This window comes from Mustela nivalis (assembly GCF_964662115.1).
Source record: "Mustela nivalis genome assembly, chromosome: 9".
Lineage (NCBI taxonomy): Eukaryota > Metazoa > Chordata > Mammalia > Carnivora > Mustelidae > Mustela > Mustela nivalis.
Window position 1 is genome coordinate 105180952 of NC_139028.1, and position 20137 is coordinate 105201088.

Here is a 20137-nt window from a genome sequence, read left to right on the forward strand (position 1 = left end):
ATTGTTTTTTTGGTTTCTATTTCATTGATTTCTGCTCTGATCTTTATGATTTCTCTTCTCCTGCTGGGCTCAGGGTTTCTTTCTTTTTCTTTCTCCAGCTCCTTTAGGTGTAGGGTTAGGTTGTGTACCTGAGACCTTTCTTGTTTCTTGAAAAAAGGCTTGTACCACTATATATTTTCCTCTCAGGACTGCCTTTGTTGTGTCTCAAAGATTTTGAACCGTTGTATTTTCATTATCATTTGTTTCCTTGATTTTTTTTAATTCTTCTTTAATTTCCTGGTTGACCCATTCATTCTTTAGAAGGATGCTGTTTAGTCTCCATGTATTTGCATTCTTTTCAAACTTCCTTTTGTGGTTGAGTTCTATCTTTAGAGCATTGTGGTCTGAAAATATGCAGGGAATGATCCCAATCTTTTGATACCGGTTGAGACCTGATTTAGGACCGAGGATGTGATTTATTCTGGAGAATGTTCCATGTGCACTAGAGAAGAATGTGTATTCTGTTGCTTTGGGATGAAATATTCTGAATATATCTGTGATGTCCATCTGGTTCAGTGTGTCGTTTAAGGCCTTTATTTCCTTGCTGATCTTTTGCTTGGATGATCTGTCCATTTCAGTGAGAGGAGTGTTAAAGTCCCCTACTATTATTGTATTATTGTTGATGTGTTTCTTTGATTTTGTTATCAATTGGTTTATATAGTTGGCTGCTCCCACGTTGGGGGCATAGATATTTAAAATTGTTAGATCTTCTTGTTGGACAGACACTTTGAGTATGATATAGTGTCCTTCCTCATCTCTTAATTATAGTCTTTGGCTTAAAATCTAATTGATCTGATATAAGGATTGCCACTCCTGCTTTCTTCTAATGTCCATTAGCATGTTAAATTCTTTTCCACCCCCTCACTTTAAATCTGGAGGTGTCTTCGGGCTTAAAATGAGTTTCTTGGAGGCAACATATAGATGGGTTTTGTTTTTTTATCCATTCTGATACCCTGTGTCTTTTGACAGGGGCATTTGGCCCATTAACATTTATGGTAACTATTGAGAGATATGAATTTAGTGCCATTGTATTGCCTGTAAGGTGACTGTTACTGTATATGGTCTCTGTTCTTTTTGGATCTACCACCTGTAGGCTCTCTCTTTGCTTAGAGGACCCCTTTCAATATTTCCTGTAGAGCTGGTTTGGTATTTGCAAATTCTTTCAGTTTGTTTATCCTGGAAGCTTTTAACTTCTCCTTCTATTTTCAATGATAGACTAGCTGGATATAGTATTCTTGGCTGCATGTTTTTCTCATTTAGTGCTCTGAAAATATCATGCCAGCTCTTTCTGGCCTGCCAGGTCTCTGTGGATAAGTCAGCTGCCAATCTAATATTTTTACCATTGTATGTTACAGACTTCTTTTCCCTGGCTGCTTTCAGGATTTTCTCTTTGTCACTGAGACTTGTAAATTTTACTATTAGTTGACGGGGTGTGGGCCTATTCTTATTGATTTTGAGGGGCATTCTCTGAACCTCCTGAATTTTGATGCTCTTTCCCGTTGTCATATTGGGGAAATTTTCCCCAATAATTCTCTCCAGTATACCTTCTGCTCCCCTCTCTCTTTCTTCTTCTTCTGGAATCCCAATTATTCTAATTTTGTTTCATCTTATGGTGTCACTTATCTCTCGAATTCTCCCCTCGTGGTCCAGTAGCTGTTTGTCCCTGTTTGGCTCAGCTTCTTTATTCTCTGTCATTTGGTCTTCTATATAACTAATTCTTTCTTCTGCCTCATTTATCCTAGCAGTGAGAGCCTCCATTTTTGATTGCACCTCATTAATAGCTTTTTTGATTTCAACTTGGTTAGATTTTAGTTCTTTTATTTCTCCAGAAAGGGCTTTTATATCTCTCAAGAGGGTTTCTCTAATATCTTCCATGCCTTTTTCGAGCCCGGCTAGAACCTTGAGAATTGCCATTCCGAACTCTAGATCTGATATTTTACCAATATCTGTATTGATTAGGTCCCTAGCCTTCGGTACTGCCTCTTGTTCTTTTTTTTGTGTTGAATTTTTCCGTCTTGTCATTTTGTCCAGATAAGAGTATATGAAGGGGCAAGTAAAATACTAAAAGTTTGGCAACAACCCCAGGAAAATATGCTTTAACCAAATTAGAAGAAATCCACAATCATGAGGGGGGGAGAATGGGGATAAAAAGAGGTTCAAAAAGGAAGAAAGAAAAAAAAAAGAAAAAAGAAAAAATAAGAAAAGAAAAGAATTAAAAAAAAAGAAAACACCTAAGAAAAATATAAAAAAGAAAAAATATATATATTAGATAAACTAGTATAAAATCGTTAAAAAAGAAAAAGGTAACAGTTAAAAAAAATATTTTACCCAAAGGCGAGAAAAAAAAAACAAAAAATGAAAAAGAAAAAAATTAAATTAACTGCAAGACATTAAAAAAATCACAGGGAAAAAGCCATGAGTTTCGTGCTTGTCTTTCTCCTCCTCTAGAATTCTGCTGCTCTCCTTGGTATTGAAACCGCACTCCTTGGTAGGTGAACTTGGTCTCGGCTGGATTTCTTGTTGATCTTCTGGGGGAGGGGCCTGTTGTAGTGATTCTCAAGTGTCTTTGCCCCAGGCGGAATTGCACCACCCTTACCCGGGGCCGGGGTGAGTAATCCGCTTGGGTTTGCTTTCAGGAGCTTTTGTTCCCTGAGCGCTTTCCATAGAGTTCCTGGAGGATGGGAATACAAATGGCGGCCTCCTGGTCTCCGGCCTGGAGGAGCCGAGAGCCCAGGGCCGCACTCCTCAGTGCGCCCTCAGAGAACCGCGCCCAGTTACTCCCGTCTGCCTGACCTCCCGCCGCCACCCCGAGCTCTGAGCTTACTGTCAGCTCTGTCTCTGTAGCCGGCTTTCCCGTTCCAATACCCGCAAGCTCTGCGACACTCAGACACCCCCGATCTTTCTGTGACCCTGCGGGACCTGAGGCCACGCTGACCCCATGTGGGCTTTGCCCTGGGTAGCCTCTGGAGCGATGTCCCTCAGCGGAACAGACTTTTAAAAGTCCTGATTTTGTGCGCCGTTGCTCCGCCGCTTGCCGGGAGCCCCCCCCCCCCCCCCCCCCCCCGTCTATCTTCCCGTCGCTTTGGAATCACGTCTCCGCCAGTCCTACCTTTCAGAAAGTGGTTGTTTTTCTGTTTCCAGAATTGCTGTTCTTCTTCTTTTCGATCTGCCGATGGATTTTCAGGTGTTTGCAATCTTTAAATAAGCTATCCAGCTGATCTCCGGCTAGCTGAAGTAGTCTCAGCCTGCTACTTCTCCGCCATCCTGACTCCTCCCCCTATATAGGCCTTTTTGAGATATACACCACAAAATATACAATTCAGGTATTCCGATAAAGAGAGCTCCCATTTGCAGCACTGGAGAACGGGTAGAGGAAGAACGAGAATCTCTTCAGCTGAATCCACACTGGATACAAAGCACAACTGGGCTTGATCCCATGACCATAAATGAGATCATGACCTGTGCAGAAATCAAGAGGCCGTGGCTGAACAGACTGAGCCAACAAGGGGTCCCCTAATCTCTTTTCCTTCATTATAGATTAGCTTTTCAAGGCATTTCAAACAAAAGGAATTATATGGTATGTTTTCTTTTTTAACCTGTTTCTTTCATTTAGGGTAATATTCTTAGCATAAGTTTTATTCACCTTGTAAAATAGTAACAATCTAGTTTATGAGTATATAATTTACACATGCATCAGTTTATTGGCATGTAGATTGTTCCCCCATTTTAGCTACTATGAATAATGATGCAATGAACAATCGTGTACAAGTTTTTGTGTGTATATATGTTTAATTTCCCTTAGGTAGATACCTAAGAGTAAAAAGAATTGCTAGGACATTGCTATTATATGTTTAAAGTTTTGAGGAGCTGACACATTGTTTTCCAAAGCAGTTGCACCATTTCACATTACCATCAGCAATTTATGACAACTCCAATATCTCTACCACCTCAATAAAACTTGCTACTCATTTTTTTTTTTTTTTCTAGACATCCTCGTGGGTGGAAAGTGGTATCTCATTATGGATGAGGTTTGCATTTCCTATTACCTAAAGGGGTTAAACAGCTTTTCACATTCTTTTGGCCATTTGAGAATTTTTGTGGAGATATGCTTACTCGGATATTTGGCCAGTTTTAAGTTGGGCTGTTGCCTTTTTCTTATTAAGTAGTATTAACAAGTTCTTTATGAAAGCTGCAAAAAAGTTCCTTATCTTAAATATGATTTGCAAGTATTTTCTCTCAGTTTGTGGGCTGGCTTTACACTTTGTTAATGACATGATTTTCATTACAAATGTTTTTCACTTTTGTGAAATCTAAGGCCACCATTCAGAGTAACTGACATACTAATTTTCAATAAAATATTTGTAGTCTTCTGCTCATGGGAGTGAAATTCTTAATGACAATCACTGTTCTGTTTCCCCATCCCCAGAAATGATCACTAAATTTGAAAGGCTTTTTCATGGGGTTATGGACATTGGGGAGGGTATGTGCTATGGTGAGTGCTGTGAAGTGTGTAAACCTGGCGATTCACAGACCTGTACCCCTGGGGATAAAAATATATTATATATTTATAAAAAAATAAAAAATAAAAAAAAAGAAAGGTTTTTTTATTCAGGAGTTGTTGGGGGGATACTTAGATATATTGGTAAAGTTTTTTTTTGTTTTGTTTTGTTTTGTGTTTTGTTTTGTGTTTTTTGTGTGTAGTAATACAATTATTTTTCTGAGATAAATTTTAAACATAATGAAATGCAGACCTTTTAAGTATATGGTTTGATTAGTTTTTTTTTTTTTAAGATTTTTTAAATTTATTTATTTGACAGAGAGATATCACAAGTAGGCAGAGAGGCAGGCAGAGAGTGAGAGAGAGGGAAGCAGGCTCCCTGCTGAGCAGAGAGCCTGATGCGGGGCTCGATCCCAGGATGCTGGGATCATGACCTGAGCCGAAGGCAGCGGCTTAACTCACTGAGCCACCCAGGCAGCCCAGTTTGATTAGCTTTTAGAAATGTATATACTCACATAGCCATTAAGGAATTCAAGACCTAGAATACTTTCATCAACCCAGAAAGTTCTGTCATGCTCCTTTTCAGTTAATTGCCTCAGATGCAACTAATGTCCTGATTTGTATCACTCTGTTTTAGTATTGTCTATTCTATAACTTCCTGTACATTGAATCACAGCATTTAATCATAGTGCGTGGTTTCTTTGTTCTGGGATCTATCATATTGATGTGTGTATCAATCCTTTACTTTTCTTGCCGAAGATTATTCTGTCTGTTCTGTCAACTTCTGTATTGGCATTTAATGTAATTATTACATATTTGGGAGTCAGTTCATATTATTAAAGTTTGCTTTTTTCTCCCCTTTCTAACTTATTTTCTTTCTTTTCTATATTTTTCTGAGTAGAAGATTTGTGTCTAATACTCACTTTTCTATTCTTCTTAACAACTTTTTAAATAATGGACACTTTTTAGAGCAATTTCAGACTCATAGGAAAATGGAGCATAAGCTATGGCAATTTCCTTCATCTCTCTGATTACACAATGAGCAGAGGGACCAAGTGGACATTTCTCAAAGACTTACAAATGGTGAACAGGTGCCTTAAAGGGTGCTCAACAGCACTCATCATCAGGGAAATACAAATGAAAACCATTATCACATCACCTTTGTTGAACTGTTATTGAGAAGATACGAGACATGAAATATTGGTGAGGATGTGGAATCAAGGGATCCCATGTACCCTACTGAAGGACATATAAATTGGTGCAGTCATTATACAGAATATACTGGTTCATTAAAAAATTGAAAGTAGAACTGCTATCCATCAATCCTAATGTTGTGTATAAATCTAAAGGATCTGAAATCATGATTGTGAAAGGCTATCTGCATTCATGTGTTCAATGCATTGTTACTCACAGAAGCCAAGGTATAGATACAACTTCATCCATCTCTCACTGAAGAATCAAGAGAGAAGATGTGAGGTCTTCATTATTCAGACATTAAAAAGAGGAAAATTCTGCCATTTACAGTAACAAATCGGAGCTGGATGGCACTGGAGGTCTTGATGTTAAGTGAAACAAGAAAGACACAGAAAGAGAAATACTGCAGGATCTCACTAATTTTTTTTCAATGTAATAAGCTTTATTATTGTAACATTACATTACCAAAGGATGCGTGAATTGTTTTAGGTCTCTTTGCTTTATAGAAAACAATAGAAATCATCTCATTTCTAATTTTTTATACTGCTCATTAACTCTATTTTACCCTATTTGAAAATTGGGTTGTGTTTTTATGTCTGTATATGTATAATTGCATAATTTGCAGTCTACTCTTTATGATTTTTCTTAAAAATGTACTAGTTCATTTCCTTAATTTGAAGGTATTTTTTATATCCCAATGTTTTTATATAATAGGTGTTCATTCAAAATTGATATATTTATTTAATGAAATATTTTATTTTCCTGAAAATGCATAATTAAATTTGTGGTATACTTGAAAAGAATAGCAAATGAATTGATCTCAAAAGTATGTTAAAGGAGAAGTGATGATGTAGCTATTATATGATCAGAACTATGATTTGGACTATAAAAATAAGTCAAAATTTATTTATGTTTGGACTTTTCATGTAGGCATCACTTAAAAACAGTTGCTGTCTGTTAAATCAAATTGCTTATGCATGATCTCACTTATATGTGGAAATGGTATAGTTCGATTGCTGAAACAGAGAGTACAGGGGTGGTTACCAGGGACCAGGGACTGAGAAAAATGGAGAGATGTTGCCCAAAGTGTGCAAGGCCTCAGTTATGTAGAATGAAAAAGCTCAGAAATCTAATATATAACATGGTCACTATTATTAACAACTCCATAATGAATATTTGAAATTGCAACCAGGATAGATTTAAATTAAAACTTCCTACACACACACACACACACACACACGTAACTATATAGAGAAGATAGACGTGCTAATTACTTAGATTGTCTTGATATTTTCATGTTATATGTACATCAAAAATCAATTTGTATAACTGAATATATATAATTTTTGTATATCAACATGCTGACTTTGGACACTAGTACAGTCATTAACTTCATAATAACCTAGAAATCAAAAAGTAGTGAGAAGATTGAAAACATGACACTCCAATGAATGAATGTATTTTAAAATAACTTTGACAAGAGGAAACTCTTGACATTAAAAAGGTTTTTCCAGGTAGATAATGGGCGGCACCATTAAAAATAAAATGGAATCTTGTAACAGTTACTAAGGATGTGGTAAAATTGAATACACTGAAAGTAATGAATTTTATTTTTTATTTATTTTTCAAGTTTTTATTTCAATTACAGTTAGTTAACATAGAGTGTAGTATGATTTCCAGGTGTACAATTTAGAGATTTAACACTTACATACCATACCAAGTGCTCATCACGACATGTCCAGTCATTAATCCCCATCACCTATTTAACCCCTCCTTCTAGACACCTCTGGTAACCATCTGGCTGTTTTCTATAGTTAAGAACCCATTTTTTGATTTGCCCACCTCTCTCTGTTTTTCCCTACACCCATTGTTTTCTTAATTTCCACACGAGTGAAATCATGTGCTTTTTCTCTTTCATTGACTGACTTGATTAGCTTAGCCTAACAGTCTCTAGCTCAAACCTCGTCATTGCAAATGGCACGATATCATTCTTTTTAGTGGCTGATAATACCCCATGTCTTTTCCATTCATCATTCAATGGAAACTTGGGCTGTGTCCTTAGTTTTGCTATTGTAGATAATGCTGGTATAAACTTCAAGGGCATGTACACCTTTGAATTAACACTCTTGTACTCTCTGCAATCAAGGAGTTAACAATTCATGACAATATCCCTGGAATGCACATATTCAAGGCACGGTTGGTATGCTCTGTTAACTATGAACAATAAAATTCTACTGGCAATTCTACCTTGTCAATCCACATTACCACTTTACTAGGAAGGGACAAACAGAGAAACAAAGTAGCTTCCTGCTACAAAAGCAAGTTCATTCCAACTCCATTAACTAGAGATATTCAAGTGAGTATTTCTGAATGCCTCTGGTAATTTCTTTTACTCCATTTATAAAACAGCAGTAAATGAAATAATATGCTTCCCCTCCCCCTGTCAAACTGGGTTCTACTTTTCTGTACATCAGTCTCAAAAAATATGGTTTACCTATGATGTATTTTATATTATTATTTAGTTTTGACAACATACATTATTTTGTTTCTTTTCCTTTTAGAGTTGTAGAATTCCCTTGTGGATCCTATATACAAATCATACAACTTAGCTGAATATCTTCAGGCCATGTAATGCTACATTAAAAAAATCCCATACATAATGCTTCAATTATCCTGATTGTCAAAGGAAAAAATAAGGAGAATAGTAATAATAATATATTATGAATAATAAGTTTTATATATATACCTTTTGGTGTGGGGTTCACCATTATGGAAACTTTTTAAATGAATGAATGTTATAATAAAAATAATTCTTGACACATATACTTAGTTCCTTTGCTCTGATGTGTTCAAGAAATAATTTATTTGAAATTTTCTATAGAGAGAATTACAAATCTGAGAGAATATGCTCTTTTTTATTGATGAATACTCATTGTTTGAACAGTTGTGATTGTGTATATCTTTCTTCTTATCAAACCAGAGTGTAGACTGAAATGTGAGTATTTCATAATCAACAATGTCAGAAGTGAACTCTCAGGAGAGGTAAGAACCTGGTTGGCATTATGAGGGAAGCTACAAGTTTGAGGGCAGAAGTACAGTAAAAATTAAGGAAATCAGGTGCATTGTCACAGAGTATGTTGGGTAAGTGAGGATATACACTATTATATTTGATATCAGTACAGATTAAAGAATCCACAAAAACCCTCAATTCATCTCTTTCTTTCCGAGGTAGTTGTGATACGCCATAGCTTTCTCATGGCATTTTTCACTTCTGCATTCCTCAGTGTGTAGATGAATGGGTTGAGAAAAGGGGTCCCAATAGTATAAAATACGGACACCATCTTGTCCATAGGGAAAGTGGTCTGGGGGCGTGCATATATGAATACACATGGACCAAAGAATAAGACTACTACGATGATATGAGTAATACAGGTGGAGAGAGCTTTTCTCCTCCCTTCTGCACTGTGATTTCTCAGTGAATGCAAGATGACAGTGTATGATATTATCAGAAACACAAAACTGCCTGTGCAAATGCTCCCACTGTTAGACACCCATTCTATGTTGATCATATAAGTGTCCATGCATGCAAGCTTTAACAAGGGCTGCAAATCACAGCAGTAATGATTAATCAAATTGGGCCCACAGAAAGGCAATTTCAAGGCCGGCATTAACTCAGCAAGGGAATGGATAAAAGCCCCTACCCATGCAAGAATGATCAGGATTGTGCAAACCTGCCGTCTCATGATGGTTGGGTAATGTAAGGGCTTACAAATAGCCACATAGCGATCAATAGCCATGAGGATGAGAACAAAGACCTCCATGGAGCCAAAGAAATGCATTGCAAAGACCTGAGTCATGCACTCATGGTAAGATATGGTTCTTTGTGCAGAGAGTGAGTCCACAATTAGTCTTGGGGCTGTTGTAGTTGAGAAGCAGGAATCAGCAAGGGACAAATGAAATAGGAAAAAGTACATGGGGCTCCCAAGTGTGCGGCTGGACTTGATGGTCACAATAATGAGCAAATTCCCTACCACAGTTCCGGAATAAAAAATGAAGAATATTACAAATACCATCTTTTTTTTCATTGGATCTTGGGTCAATCCTAGCAGTATGAACTCAGTAACAGTGTTATTTTGCTCCATTATTTCAAGCCAACTGGAGAAAATGCTGGTTAGAAATAATTAATCTGCAGAGAAGGAAAAATTAGGAAATGAATACTCCATGTGGAGGTCAAATCCATATGATTGTTCATGGAAGGGCCACTTACCAGTGGGCAATCCCTTATCTTCTGTGTTGTTTTCCCTTGAATAACGCAGGAATCATAATATTCATTCACACTCTATTCAGCTGATTGCTTATGGAAACAAGGAAATATATTAATAATGAGAAAGTACCCAATTCTTCAGACATAATAAACATTTACTTAATGAATTTATTACGAGAGAGTATCTTTATGAGCTGAATATCTTTTGTTATTTTATATCATGGACCCATTAATGTATAATGTTGCAAAAAGGAGAAAACTCATGCATGATATACATAATTTGCTTTCATACTTTTTTGAGCTTGGTAGATATTTATAAAGTATCTTCTAGTAAATATGCTAAACATTCAATAAATGACATGGAAACTTTTAATATTTGTTTTTTTGTTTGTTTGTTTAATGAAACATATGAGAGAGAGAGAGTGAGACAGGGTGAGGGAAAGAGAGAAAAAGGACAAGAGAGAAATAAGAAATATTTTAGCAGTGAATGTTTGGTCAATTCGTTTAGTCCATTATTAAGTTTATTTTGATAAGTTCCCTTGACTAAATTTATTTCCTTTTACTTTAACTCTCTATAATTTATAGTTGCTTATAGTTGTGAATTCAGCTTCTATCATAACATTTTGTACTTTTTACATTATCCTATGTTGTCCAAAGTAGAATTCTTCACTTCATCCAGTATTTTGATGGGTCTTTCTGCATATTTTCTTAAGGCACAAGAAGAGACTGATTCTAAAATAAAGGATAAATAGGGAACGTTTGGCATAAATCAAAATATTGTTTCAAATTTCATGTTATTTTAAGCACCAGGGATTTAGACAATGAGATAAAGAAACTGCAGGTCATAGCTAAAACTTTTTCATATGATTCTTGGAACACATGTTCTTGCAAGTTCCATGCCCTGACTACAGTAAAAGATAGAAACAGGAAAGGAATGAAAATTCATTTATATATACCAAACTGGAAAAATCCTTTTCTGTCTTCATCACTTATATTTTCCATATAATTGAATAATTAAATGTGTAAGTGTCAAGGCATTTAAGTCTATTCATCACCTGTACTGCAGAAAAGCATAATTTTCTCAAATACAAAAGGATCTCAGAGACTGAAAACACAATCCATATGGTCTCTGGGTAGCTCAGCTGGTTAAATATTTGACTCTTTATTTCCACTCAGGTCATGATCTCAGGGTTTTGGAATCCAGCCCCATGCTCGGTTTTGTGCTGGGGATGGAACCTGTTTAAGTTTCTATCTCTCCTTCTTCCTATATCCCTTCCCTGCTTTTGTGTTCTCTCCCTCTAAATAAATCACAAAAATTAAAAAAAAAAAAACAACAGTTAAAATAAAAATGGGCAAAAGAACTGACCTCAAAGGAACTCTTCTTATTAGGAATAATATGAAAAGATTATCAATTTCTTTAATAGAAAAATACATTCCATTCAAATCCAATTATTTATCTTTTCACTTAGATTAAAAAAATGACATGCTTTTTGTTTGTTTTGTTTTTGTTTTTGTTTTTGTTTTGGTCAGGTCACTTTTTTATTGATTGCATTGGAACAAATGACAGTTTTGATAAACGTCTCTTAACAAATAGTTCTGAAAATAATGTTGGAACAATTGATTCCACACATTCTTTGGAGGAGTTTAAGGGGATACACTCTCTCTTGGGGTGATTTTTAGCATTAATGATATTTCAATGTCACATAGACACAGGTCTAGTGTTTGCATTTGCTGCCAATAATCTCACTTGTAGGCAGGAAGATCATCACAGCAATCCTTTCTATATTGACCAAATGTAAGAAACAACGTCAATGCCCACCGGAAGGAAGCAAAATGATTCAGGGATGGTATTTTATGCAATCATCAAACAAAGGGAAGTAGATATATATGCAATGGTTTCTAAGATATGTTTTAAAGGGGCAGAGTTCAGGATTGTCTGTTGAAGATGGTAATATTTGAATTAACAGCTGAATAATATCACAAACACACATACACAGGAGTTATATCAATTAACTGTATTTACAAGAGTATTGAGATAGCATATGAGTGGCCTCAGGGTGGGGAAATTGTTTTCTTGGAATCAAGGTTAGGATGATGACTTACCTTTGAAAATATTCTCATTGGTAGTTGAAAATCTGACATAGTGGTGCTGCAACAAAATAAAGCTTCTTAAAGACCTTCTCTTAGTAGATGGTTTATTACTGGCTTTGGCATATTACTGGTACATAACAACTGTATTCTGACACAGGCTGCAGAAACAGCAAAATTTCTAGGGTTAGAGTAAGATTTAAATGTCTGTGTAAGAGGGTGAGTCACTGTAGAGACAGTTCTGGACTCAGGGGTCTTTACCACATCATGCCCCCACCACACTGGCATTCACTATCTGTTCCCCTACACTCTCAGGAGTTTGCCAAATATGCTTTTTGTCCAACTCTTCAGCAAACAGGAGTGAAAACTTGTCTCTAGATTCTAGCATTTAAGTATGATAAAGCAATGTCTGTCCATCCATTCATCCATACTTCTACCTATCAATTTATTACATTTCTATCATCCATCTACCTATCATACATCTATCAATCAATCTATCTTTCTATAATCTATTACCTATCATCTGTCTTACAAAGATACAGACTGAAAGATTTGTATAGTTCAAATAAGAATAGATATGAGTGGCACTCATTCTAAACAAGCAACATAAGGAATGTAATCTTTATCTGTTCACTGCTGAATTCAGGCATCTAGAAAAAATGTACATATTTAATAATAAGTATTCATAAAGTCAATGAAATAATTAAGAGAATCTCCTATTGATACAACCCAATAGTATTCAGTCCTTCAATACTCTGGTACCACTGAATAGGGAAGCCTACTACATCCCAAGTAAAATTATCATCTCCATGGAGCATCCTGGAACACTGGACTAGATACAATTTTTATTTACCTCTCTCTCCACCAGGAGCTACTGAATATTTCTTTTATTCTGTCTTCTTAGTTTACATTGTCAAAGCACTTGTAGAAAATTCCCTAAACTTTATATCCTTCCACAAATGCTTTTTATGTGTTAGGTGCACATTTGACATAGATCAGATGAATTTTCTCAAGAGTATGAAATACAACTAAGTTAATCCCCAACACAAACTCACCAGTTGTGTTAAGAGCTTAGGCAAAGGGTAGGATGGTCAGTCATTCTCTTTTCTTCTCAATGTAATTTGGTGAAACTTTACTCCAATGGGAATTTTAAAAAGTGCTTCTAAAATTCTGTTTGATTTCTTTTGATGTCACTGAGGCTCAGGTTCTCACCTGCATGCCAGAAGACAAAGTCAGCCCAGGATTCTCTTCCACACTTTCTCATATCCACTCTCATTTGTAATTTTGACAGGGACATATTTGTCTTTTGCCTTTCCTACAGCAGTATTTAAACATGAGTGATGCAAAATATAGGAGTCTGAGGAGGTTATTCCCTAAAGTGTTCCTTCTCTTTTAATTAAGACACATGAGCTAGATGTGATAAGAACTTAATCTTCACTATGTATTAATGGATTTTTGGGGAAAGGTGACCTCTTCTTGCAATTAAAGTGTTTTTTTAAGTGGGCCATAAATGACAAGTTTTGACTAGAATAATAATACAAAAAAAAAAAAAGATTATCTAATGATCTAGTGGCATGAACTTGGTTCCTGATATCTTTATCCAAAAAAAAAAATTAATTAGGATTTCTTAATCAAAAGGCTGATTCTAGGTCTCAGGTGGGGAATATACAAGATGAACTGGCAAGAATGTGATAACACACACACACACACACAGGTAACTTACACTGTGATAAGTATATGTGAAAGGGACACAAGAGCCACTGGAAAGAGCCCACAATGCTACAGCTAGAAAGGAATTGAACAACAAAATAAATAACACAAATTCTTATATAACTCAAAGTTTAAAAAATCCACACGTTTGTAGTAATATGAACACTTAAATAAATAGCTAATGAATAGGGAATAATAAAGAAAGTTTCCATTAAAATTCTTATTAATTATTTGTTGGTATTCTGCTCTCAAAGGGTTATAGTATAACACTCCATCTCTTATTTGTGGGCTGCACACAAGTGAACTCCTTCCAGAAGGCACACTGTGGAATGCAGCAGGGGAAGTAATTTTACAGAGGAGCAATGTGACAAGCACGACATCAACCAGGTGATCAAGGTTAACCTGAAGGATGATGAGTCATAATGAAAGTATATACCCGTTGGCATGATGCGATGGAAATGGCACTTTGCTTCTGTGACTCCTCTCCCAAAAAACCCATAACCCCAGTCTGAACTTAAATAAAACATCAAACCCCAAATAAATGTTTTTATATAAAATGTCTCACTAGTTCTCCTCAAAACTTTCAAGTTTATCAAAAACAAGAAAAGTTGAACAGAATTATTGTGGTGAGCACTGAGTAAGCTCTCGAATTGCAGAATCATATTACACAAGTGAAACTATTATAACCTTGTATTTTCAACATAACTGAAATAAATCAACAAAAGGATATTCAGAGAAACTGTCAGTGTCTGGAGGTATTGAAGAAGACATGACGATGCACAGTTTATTTCACATAATATGTCATCAGAGTATATCTGTGTTGAGCATGGGTCAGAAATTTCTTCCTTTTCCATGCTGAGTAATATTCCACTGTATGCTTTCCACATTTTGTTTATTCATACGTTGATGGACACATGGGTTGCTTACATATTTGGGCTACCATGATTAATGCTGATATGGACATGAGGGTACACATGTCCCCCCAGTCCCCACTTCCAGTGCTTTTGCTATATTCCCAGAAGTGGAAATGCTGATCACTTGGTCATTATTGTTAACTTCTGAAGAAGGTCTTATTGCCTTTCACAGTGGCTTCAACATTTTTATATTCTTATGGACTTAGTGTGCATGAATGTGTTTAGTGATGTTGAATATCTTTTCCTGGTGCTCATTGCTCATGTATATTTTTGGAGAAATGTTTATTCACCTTTTGTTGATATTCAGTTGTAGGAATTCCATGAATTGTGTTTCATTCTGTTGATTGTGGCCTTTGATGCATAGAATTTTTTTTTTTTAAATTTTGAGGTAGTTTAAATTATGTGTTCATTTCTTCTGTAACTTGTGTTTGTTCTTTTTTTTTTTTTTTTTTTGGTGTCATATTCAAGAAATTTTTTCCTAAGTTAATGTCCTGAATCATTTATTTCATTTATATTTTATTATTTTTTGGTTGTTGTGTTCAGCTAGCCAACATAAAATACATCATTAGTTTTTCCTTCTAATCATTTTATAGTTTTATTCTTATACTTAATTCTTTGATCCATTTGGAGTTTATTTGGAGTGTAATTTAAGGATCTGCCTTCATTCTTTTTTTTAAAGATTTTATTTATTTGACAGAGAGGGAGAAATCACAAGTAGGCAGAGAGGCAAGCAGAGAGTGAGGGGGGAAGCAGGATACCTGCTAAGCAGAGAGCCCGATGTGCAATTCAATCACAAGACCTTGAGGCCATGACCTGAGTGGAAGCCACAGGATTAATCCACTGAGTCACCCGGGCACCCCTGCCTTCCTTCTTTTGCATATCTAGTGTTCTTTTGCATAACTAGATTTTGAATATCTAGTTTAGCTAGATATTTGCTGAAAACACTATTCTTTCCTTTTGGATGATGTTGGCACCCTTGCAGAAATTCAGTTGACCATATAAGGGATGGTACATTTCTGGGCTCTGCAGTTTATTCCATTTTGCTGTCCCTGGCTTAATGCCATGACCATAGTTTTGATTACATAGCTTTATAAAAATTTTTAAATCAGGATATGTGGAGCATACAAATTTTTCTTTGCAAGAATTTTTATTTGATTAAAGATCAAACTTTCAGTTGATTTTTCTATGTTTGCAAAAATTATCATTGGAGCTTCTAATAGGGATAGCATAACGTGTATATTGTTTCAGATACTATTGACATCTGAATGATATTGAGTCTCTTGATCCAAGAAGATCTGATATCTCTCTGTACAAACACACACACACACACACACACACACACACACACACACACTAATTTGCTTTTGTGTATATGGAATATGGAATCTGGCAAGTGCAAAATCTGCATAAAATAAGTCCCCTTTTGAGTCCAAACACCAGAAACTTCAGTTAACCAGAAAGAGTCGATGTCCTAGTTCAGGTCCATAGGCAGGAGGCTAGTGTAAAATCAGGGAAAAGTTAATGTGTCAGAGGGCAAGTGATCAGACAAGAAGAGCTAATGGTTCAGTCTGAAAGCTCTCAGGAAGGAGAATTCCCTTTCACTCAGGGGAGGTTAGCATTTTGTAAGGGTCAGGCCTTCATTTCATTAGATGAGGACCCTATATTAGTGAGAACAATCTACTTATTTCATTCTGCCAACTCAAAAGTTCTTATCATCCAGAAGAATCTCATAGTCATAATTGAAAAAAATAATCAAGGCACTATCTGAGCACCCTGTGGTCTATGCAAGTTAGCACATAAATTTAACCATTGGAAGCCCATTAATTACCCTGTAGTACCGATACACATCTCTGTAAATCATACTTTAACCTCCAATAAACACTACATATGGTTATAATACAAACTAACATCATATATCAATCCTGTATACAAACAAAAATACACTAAAACATCCACAATAATAAAAAGTAAAGTTTTGGGGTGATTTTGAGTTTCTCCTTGATATTTAGTTAGTTAAAAACTATGATGGAAAATAAAATACTAAAATGTAGGGCAGAATATAAATATATCTTCAGTTTCATGAAAAGGTAATAGGGAAGAAAACAAAGACTTTTTCTTTATATATATTCAGACACAGAAGTGTCATAATACAAACAGTACTATTCATAATGCAAGGAGTAAATACAATACAAGGAGTAAATACAATAATTACAGTCTTCATTTTTGTAACAGCTACATGGTTTATTTATAATTACTTCCATCTGTTACCCATTCAGGTTTTAATGTGCCCTCAGCAAGTACCAAAGCTGCTTGTGGTTCTTTAGATTTTGGAGTGACACAAATCTTCATTACTGAAGGTTCTGGGAAATTAGTAGTTCTTTGTGGATAGGGTTGCTATAGTTTTATAGACCTTATCACAAAACATGATAACTACAGGAACTCCAGTATTCTAGCTCTGCTCTTCGTTACCTCTATTGTGGAGAAGTAGTCCAATTTCTCATTGGTTGTCAGGATCATTCACCCCAACCAGCACAGAAACCTCTTTGCCTATTGATTTAAAGGCATAAGCTACCCAAAATGGTCAGGCAGAGGTCTTAATACTCTTTTTCAAAAAAATCGCCATCAGGGAGATTCAAATTAAAACCACATTGAGATATCACCTTACACCAGTTAGAATGGCCAAAATTAACAAGACAGGAAACAACATGTGTTGGAGGGGATGTGGAGAAAGGGGAACCCTTTTACACTGTTGGTGGGAATGCAAGTTGGTGCAGCCATTTGGAGAACAATGTGGAGAACCTCAAGAAATTAAAAATAGAACTTCCCTACGACCCTGCCATTGCACTACTGGGTATTTACCCCAAAGATACAGATGTAGTGAAAAGAAAGGCCATCTGTACCCCAATGTTTATAGCAGCAATGGCCATGGTCACCAAATTACGGAAAGAACCAAGATGCCCTTCAATGGACGAATGGATAAGGAAGATGTGGTCCATATACACTATGGAGTATTATGCCGCTATCAGAAAGGACAAATACCCAACTTTTGTAGCAACATGGACGGGACTGGAAGAGATTATGCTGAGTGAAATAAGTCAAGCCGAAAGAGTCAATAATCATATGGTTTCACTTATTTGTGGAGCATAACAAATAGCATGGAGGACATGGGGAGATAGAGAGGAGAAGGACGTTGGGGGAAATTGAAAGGGGAGGTGAACCATGAGAGACTATGGATTCTGAAAAACAATCTGAGGGTTTTGAAGGGGTGGAGGGTAGGAGATCAGGGCACCAGGTGGTGGGTATTGTAGAGGGCACAGATTGCATGGAGCACTGGGTATGGTGCAAAAACAATGAATACTGTTATGCTGAAAATAAATAAAAAATAAATTAAAAAAAATCGCGTTGTGTATCATGTTGGAAGCATTTCTCTCTTTAGAATAAACACTTCAAAGCAAGAAGAGGATAAGCAAAGGGGAATAGGAAGCAAAATTTTGCTAGTGGGTCACTAAGAGTAACAATGTGTGGTGCTTCTCCCATTTCTAGTTTTTGATTATAGGACTTAGCTATGGGAGGAAGAGCAACATTAAATTGATCCTGATTCAGAGCATATATGGCCTTCCTGAGAAATGAGAACTCTTGCTCCAACCCTGGAAGGCATTGCTACATAGTTCATATACAACTATTTCTGTAAAATGTCATTCTCCCGTTTTATCAGGCCCATTCTATCAGGCTAATTCCTTCAAGATAGTGGGAAATATGACAAGAACAGAGAATTCCATGAGCAGGGGCCCATTGTGGCAATTCATTTGCTGTGAAGTAAGATTGTTGATTAGAAGTAATATTGTGTGAAATGCTATGATTTTGGATTACAAAATTCTCTAAGTCCATTGTCAGTTGTTTTGTCAATAGCATTGTATGCAGGGAATGTGAATACCTATCCGAAGGAAGTGTCTATGGCAGTAGGAACAAAACACTGCCTTCAATGATGAAAACATTCCAATGGAATCTACCTGAACCCAAGCTGTTCATCCCAAGGAATGTTGCCATATAGGGGACTTCAAGTTGCATCTGCTGAGTTGTCCCTTGGCAGTGGTCATGCCAAGGTAGCTTTAATGGGTGTAAATCTATGCTGTTGGGCTCATGTACAACCTCCATCTCTGCCCTTGAGATCACTTTGTTCATGAGCCAATTTGTTAATGAAAGGAGTATATAGGAAATGGGCTGACTGGTCTGCACCAACTGGTCATTCTTTCCACTTGATTCTTAAAATCCTCCTCTGCTGGTCACTCTTTGGTGAGAATTCATAATGGACATAAATATATTTGTGTGTTTTTATTCATTCAGAAAGGTATGGAAACATGACTCTTCCTCAAATTTTATTGTTACCAGTTTTCCAATAATGTTTGTTTGTTTGCTTATTTGTTTTTCCAAGTCTCTGATTATTCAGCCAAACCTTTGTCCAAAACCTATGAATTAGTACTTTCTACACCCACCCATATTTCTCAATCAATAAAAGTGAACACTGGATGCATTATTTATTTATTTTTTTTATTTTTTATAAACATATATTTTTATCCCCAGGGGTACAGGTCTGTGAATCACCAGGTTTACACACTTCACAGCACAGCACATACCCTCCCCAATGTCCATAAGCTCACCCGCCTTCTCTCAACTCCCCTCCCCCCAGCAACCCTCAGTTTATTTTGTGAGATTAAGAGTCACTTATGGTTTGTCTCCCTCCCAACTCCATCTTGTTTCATTTATTCTTCTACCCACTTAAGCCCCCATGTTGCATCACCATTTCCTCATATCAGGGAGATCATATGATAGTTGTCTTTCTCAGCTTGACTTATTTCGCTAAGCATGATATGCTCTAGATCCATCCATGTTGTCACAAATGGCAAGATTTTATTTCTTTTGATGGCTGCATAGTATTCCATTGTGTATATATACCACATCTTCTTGATCCATTCATCTGTTGATACACATCTAGGTTCTTTCCATAGTTTGGCTATTTTGGACATTGCTGCTATAAACATTCGGGTGCACATGCCCCTTTGGATCATTATGTTTGTATCTTTAGGGTAAATACCCAGTAGTGCAATTGCTGGGTCATAGGGCAGGTCTATTTTCAACATTTTGAGGAACCTCCATGCTGTTTTCCAGAGTGGTTGAACCAGCTTGCACTCCCACCAACAGTGTAGGAGGGTTCCCCTTTCTCCACATCCTCGCCAGCATCTGTCATTTCCTGACTTGTTGATTTTAGCCATTCTGAGTGGTGTGTGGTGATATCTCATTGTTGTTTTGATTTGTATTTCCCTGATGCTGAGTGATATGGAGCACTTTTTCATGTGTCTGTTGGCCATCTGGATGTCTTCTTTCCAGAAATGTCTGTTCATGTCCTCTGCCCATTTCTTGATTGGATTATTT

General features: G+C 36.4%; 1 protein-coding gene and 1 long non-coding RNA gene across 3 annotated transcripts in view; one reads left to right on the top strand and one right to left on the bottom strand.

Annotated features, from left to right (window-relative positions):
- The window catches only part of LOC309872905 (olfactory receptor 4C11-like), a gene marked incomplete at both ends in the record, with an annotated part of 59108 nt that extends 49235 nt beyond the window's left edge, over positions 1-9873 (bottom strand). Inside the window, one exon of one of the 2 annotated variants that reach the window (XM_082747873.1) lies at positions 9802-9873. In XM_082747873.1, the coding sequence (XP_082603999.1) occupies positions 9802-9873 (72 nt within the window). Of the gene's footprint in view, positions 1-9765 lie in introns of both variants that reach the window. The other variant, XM_082747876.1, reaches the window with a different exon arrangement.
- Positions 1-20137, top strand: part of LOC309873033 — a 697683-nt gene that overhangs the window by 199984 nt on the left and 477562 nt on the right. The gene's annotated exons all lie outside the window — the stretch shown is intronic.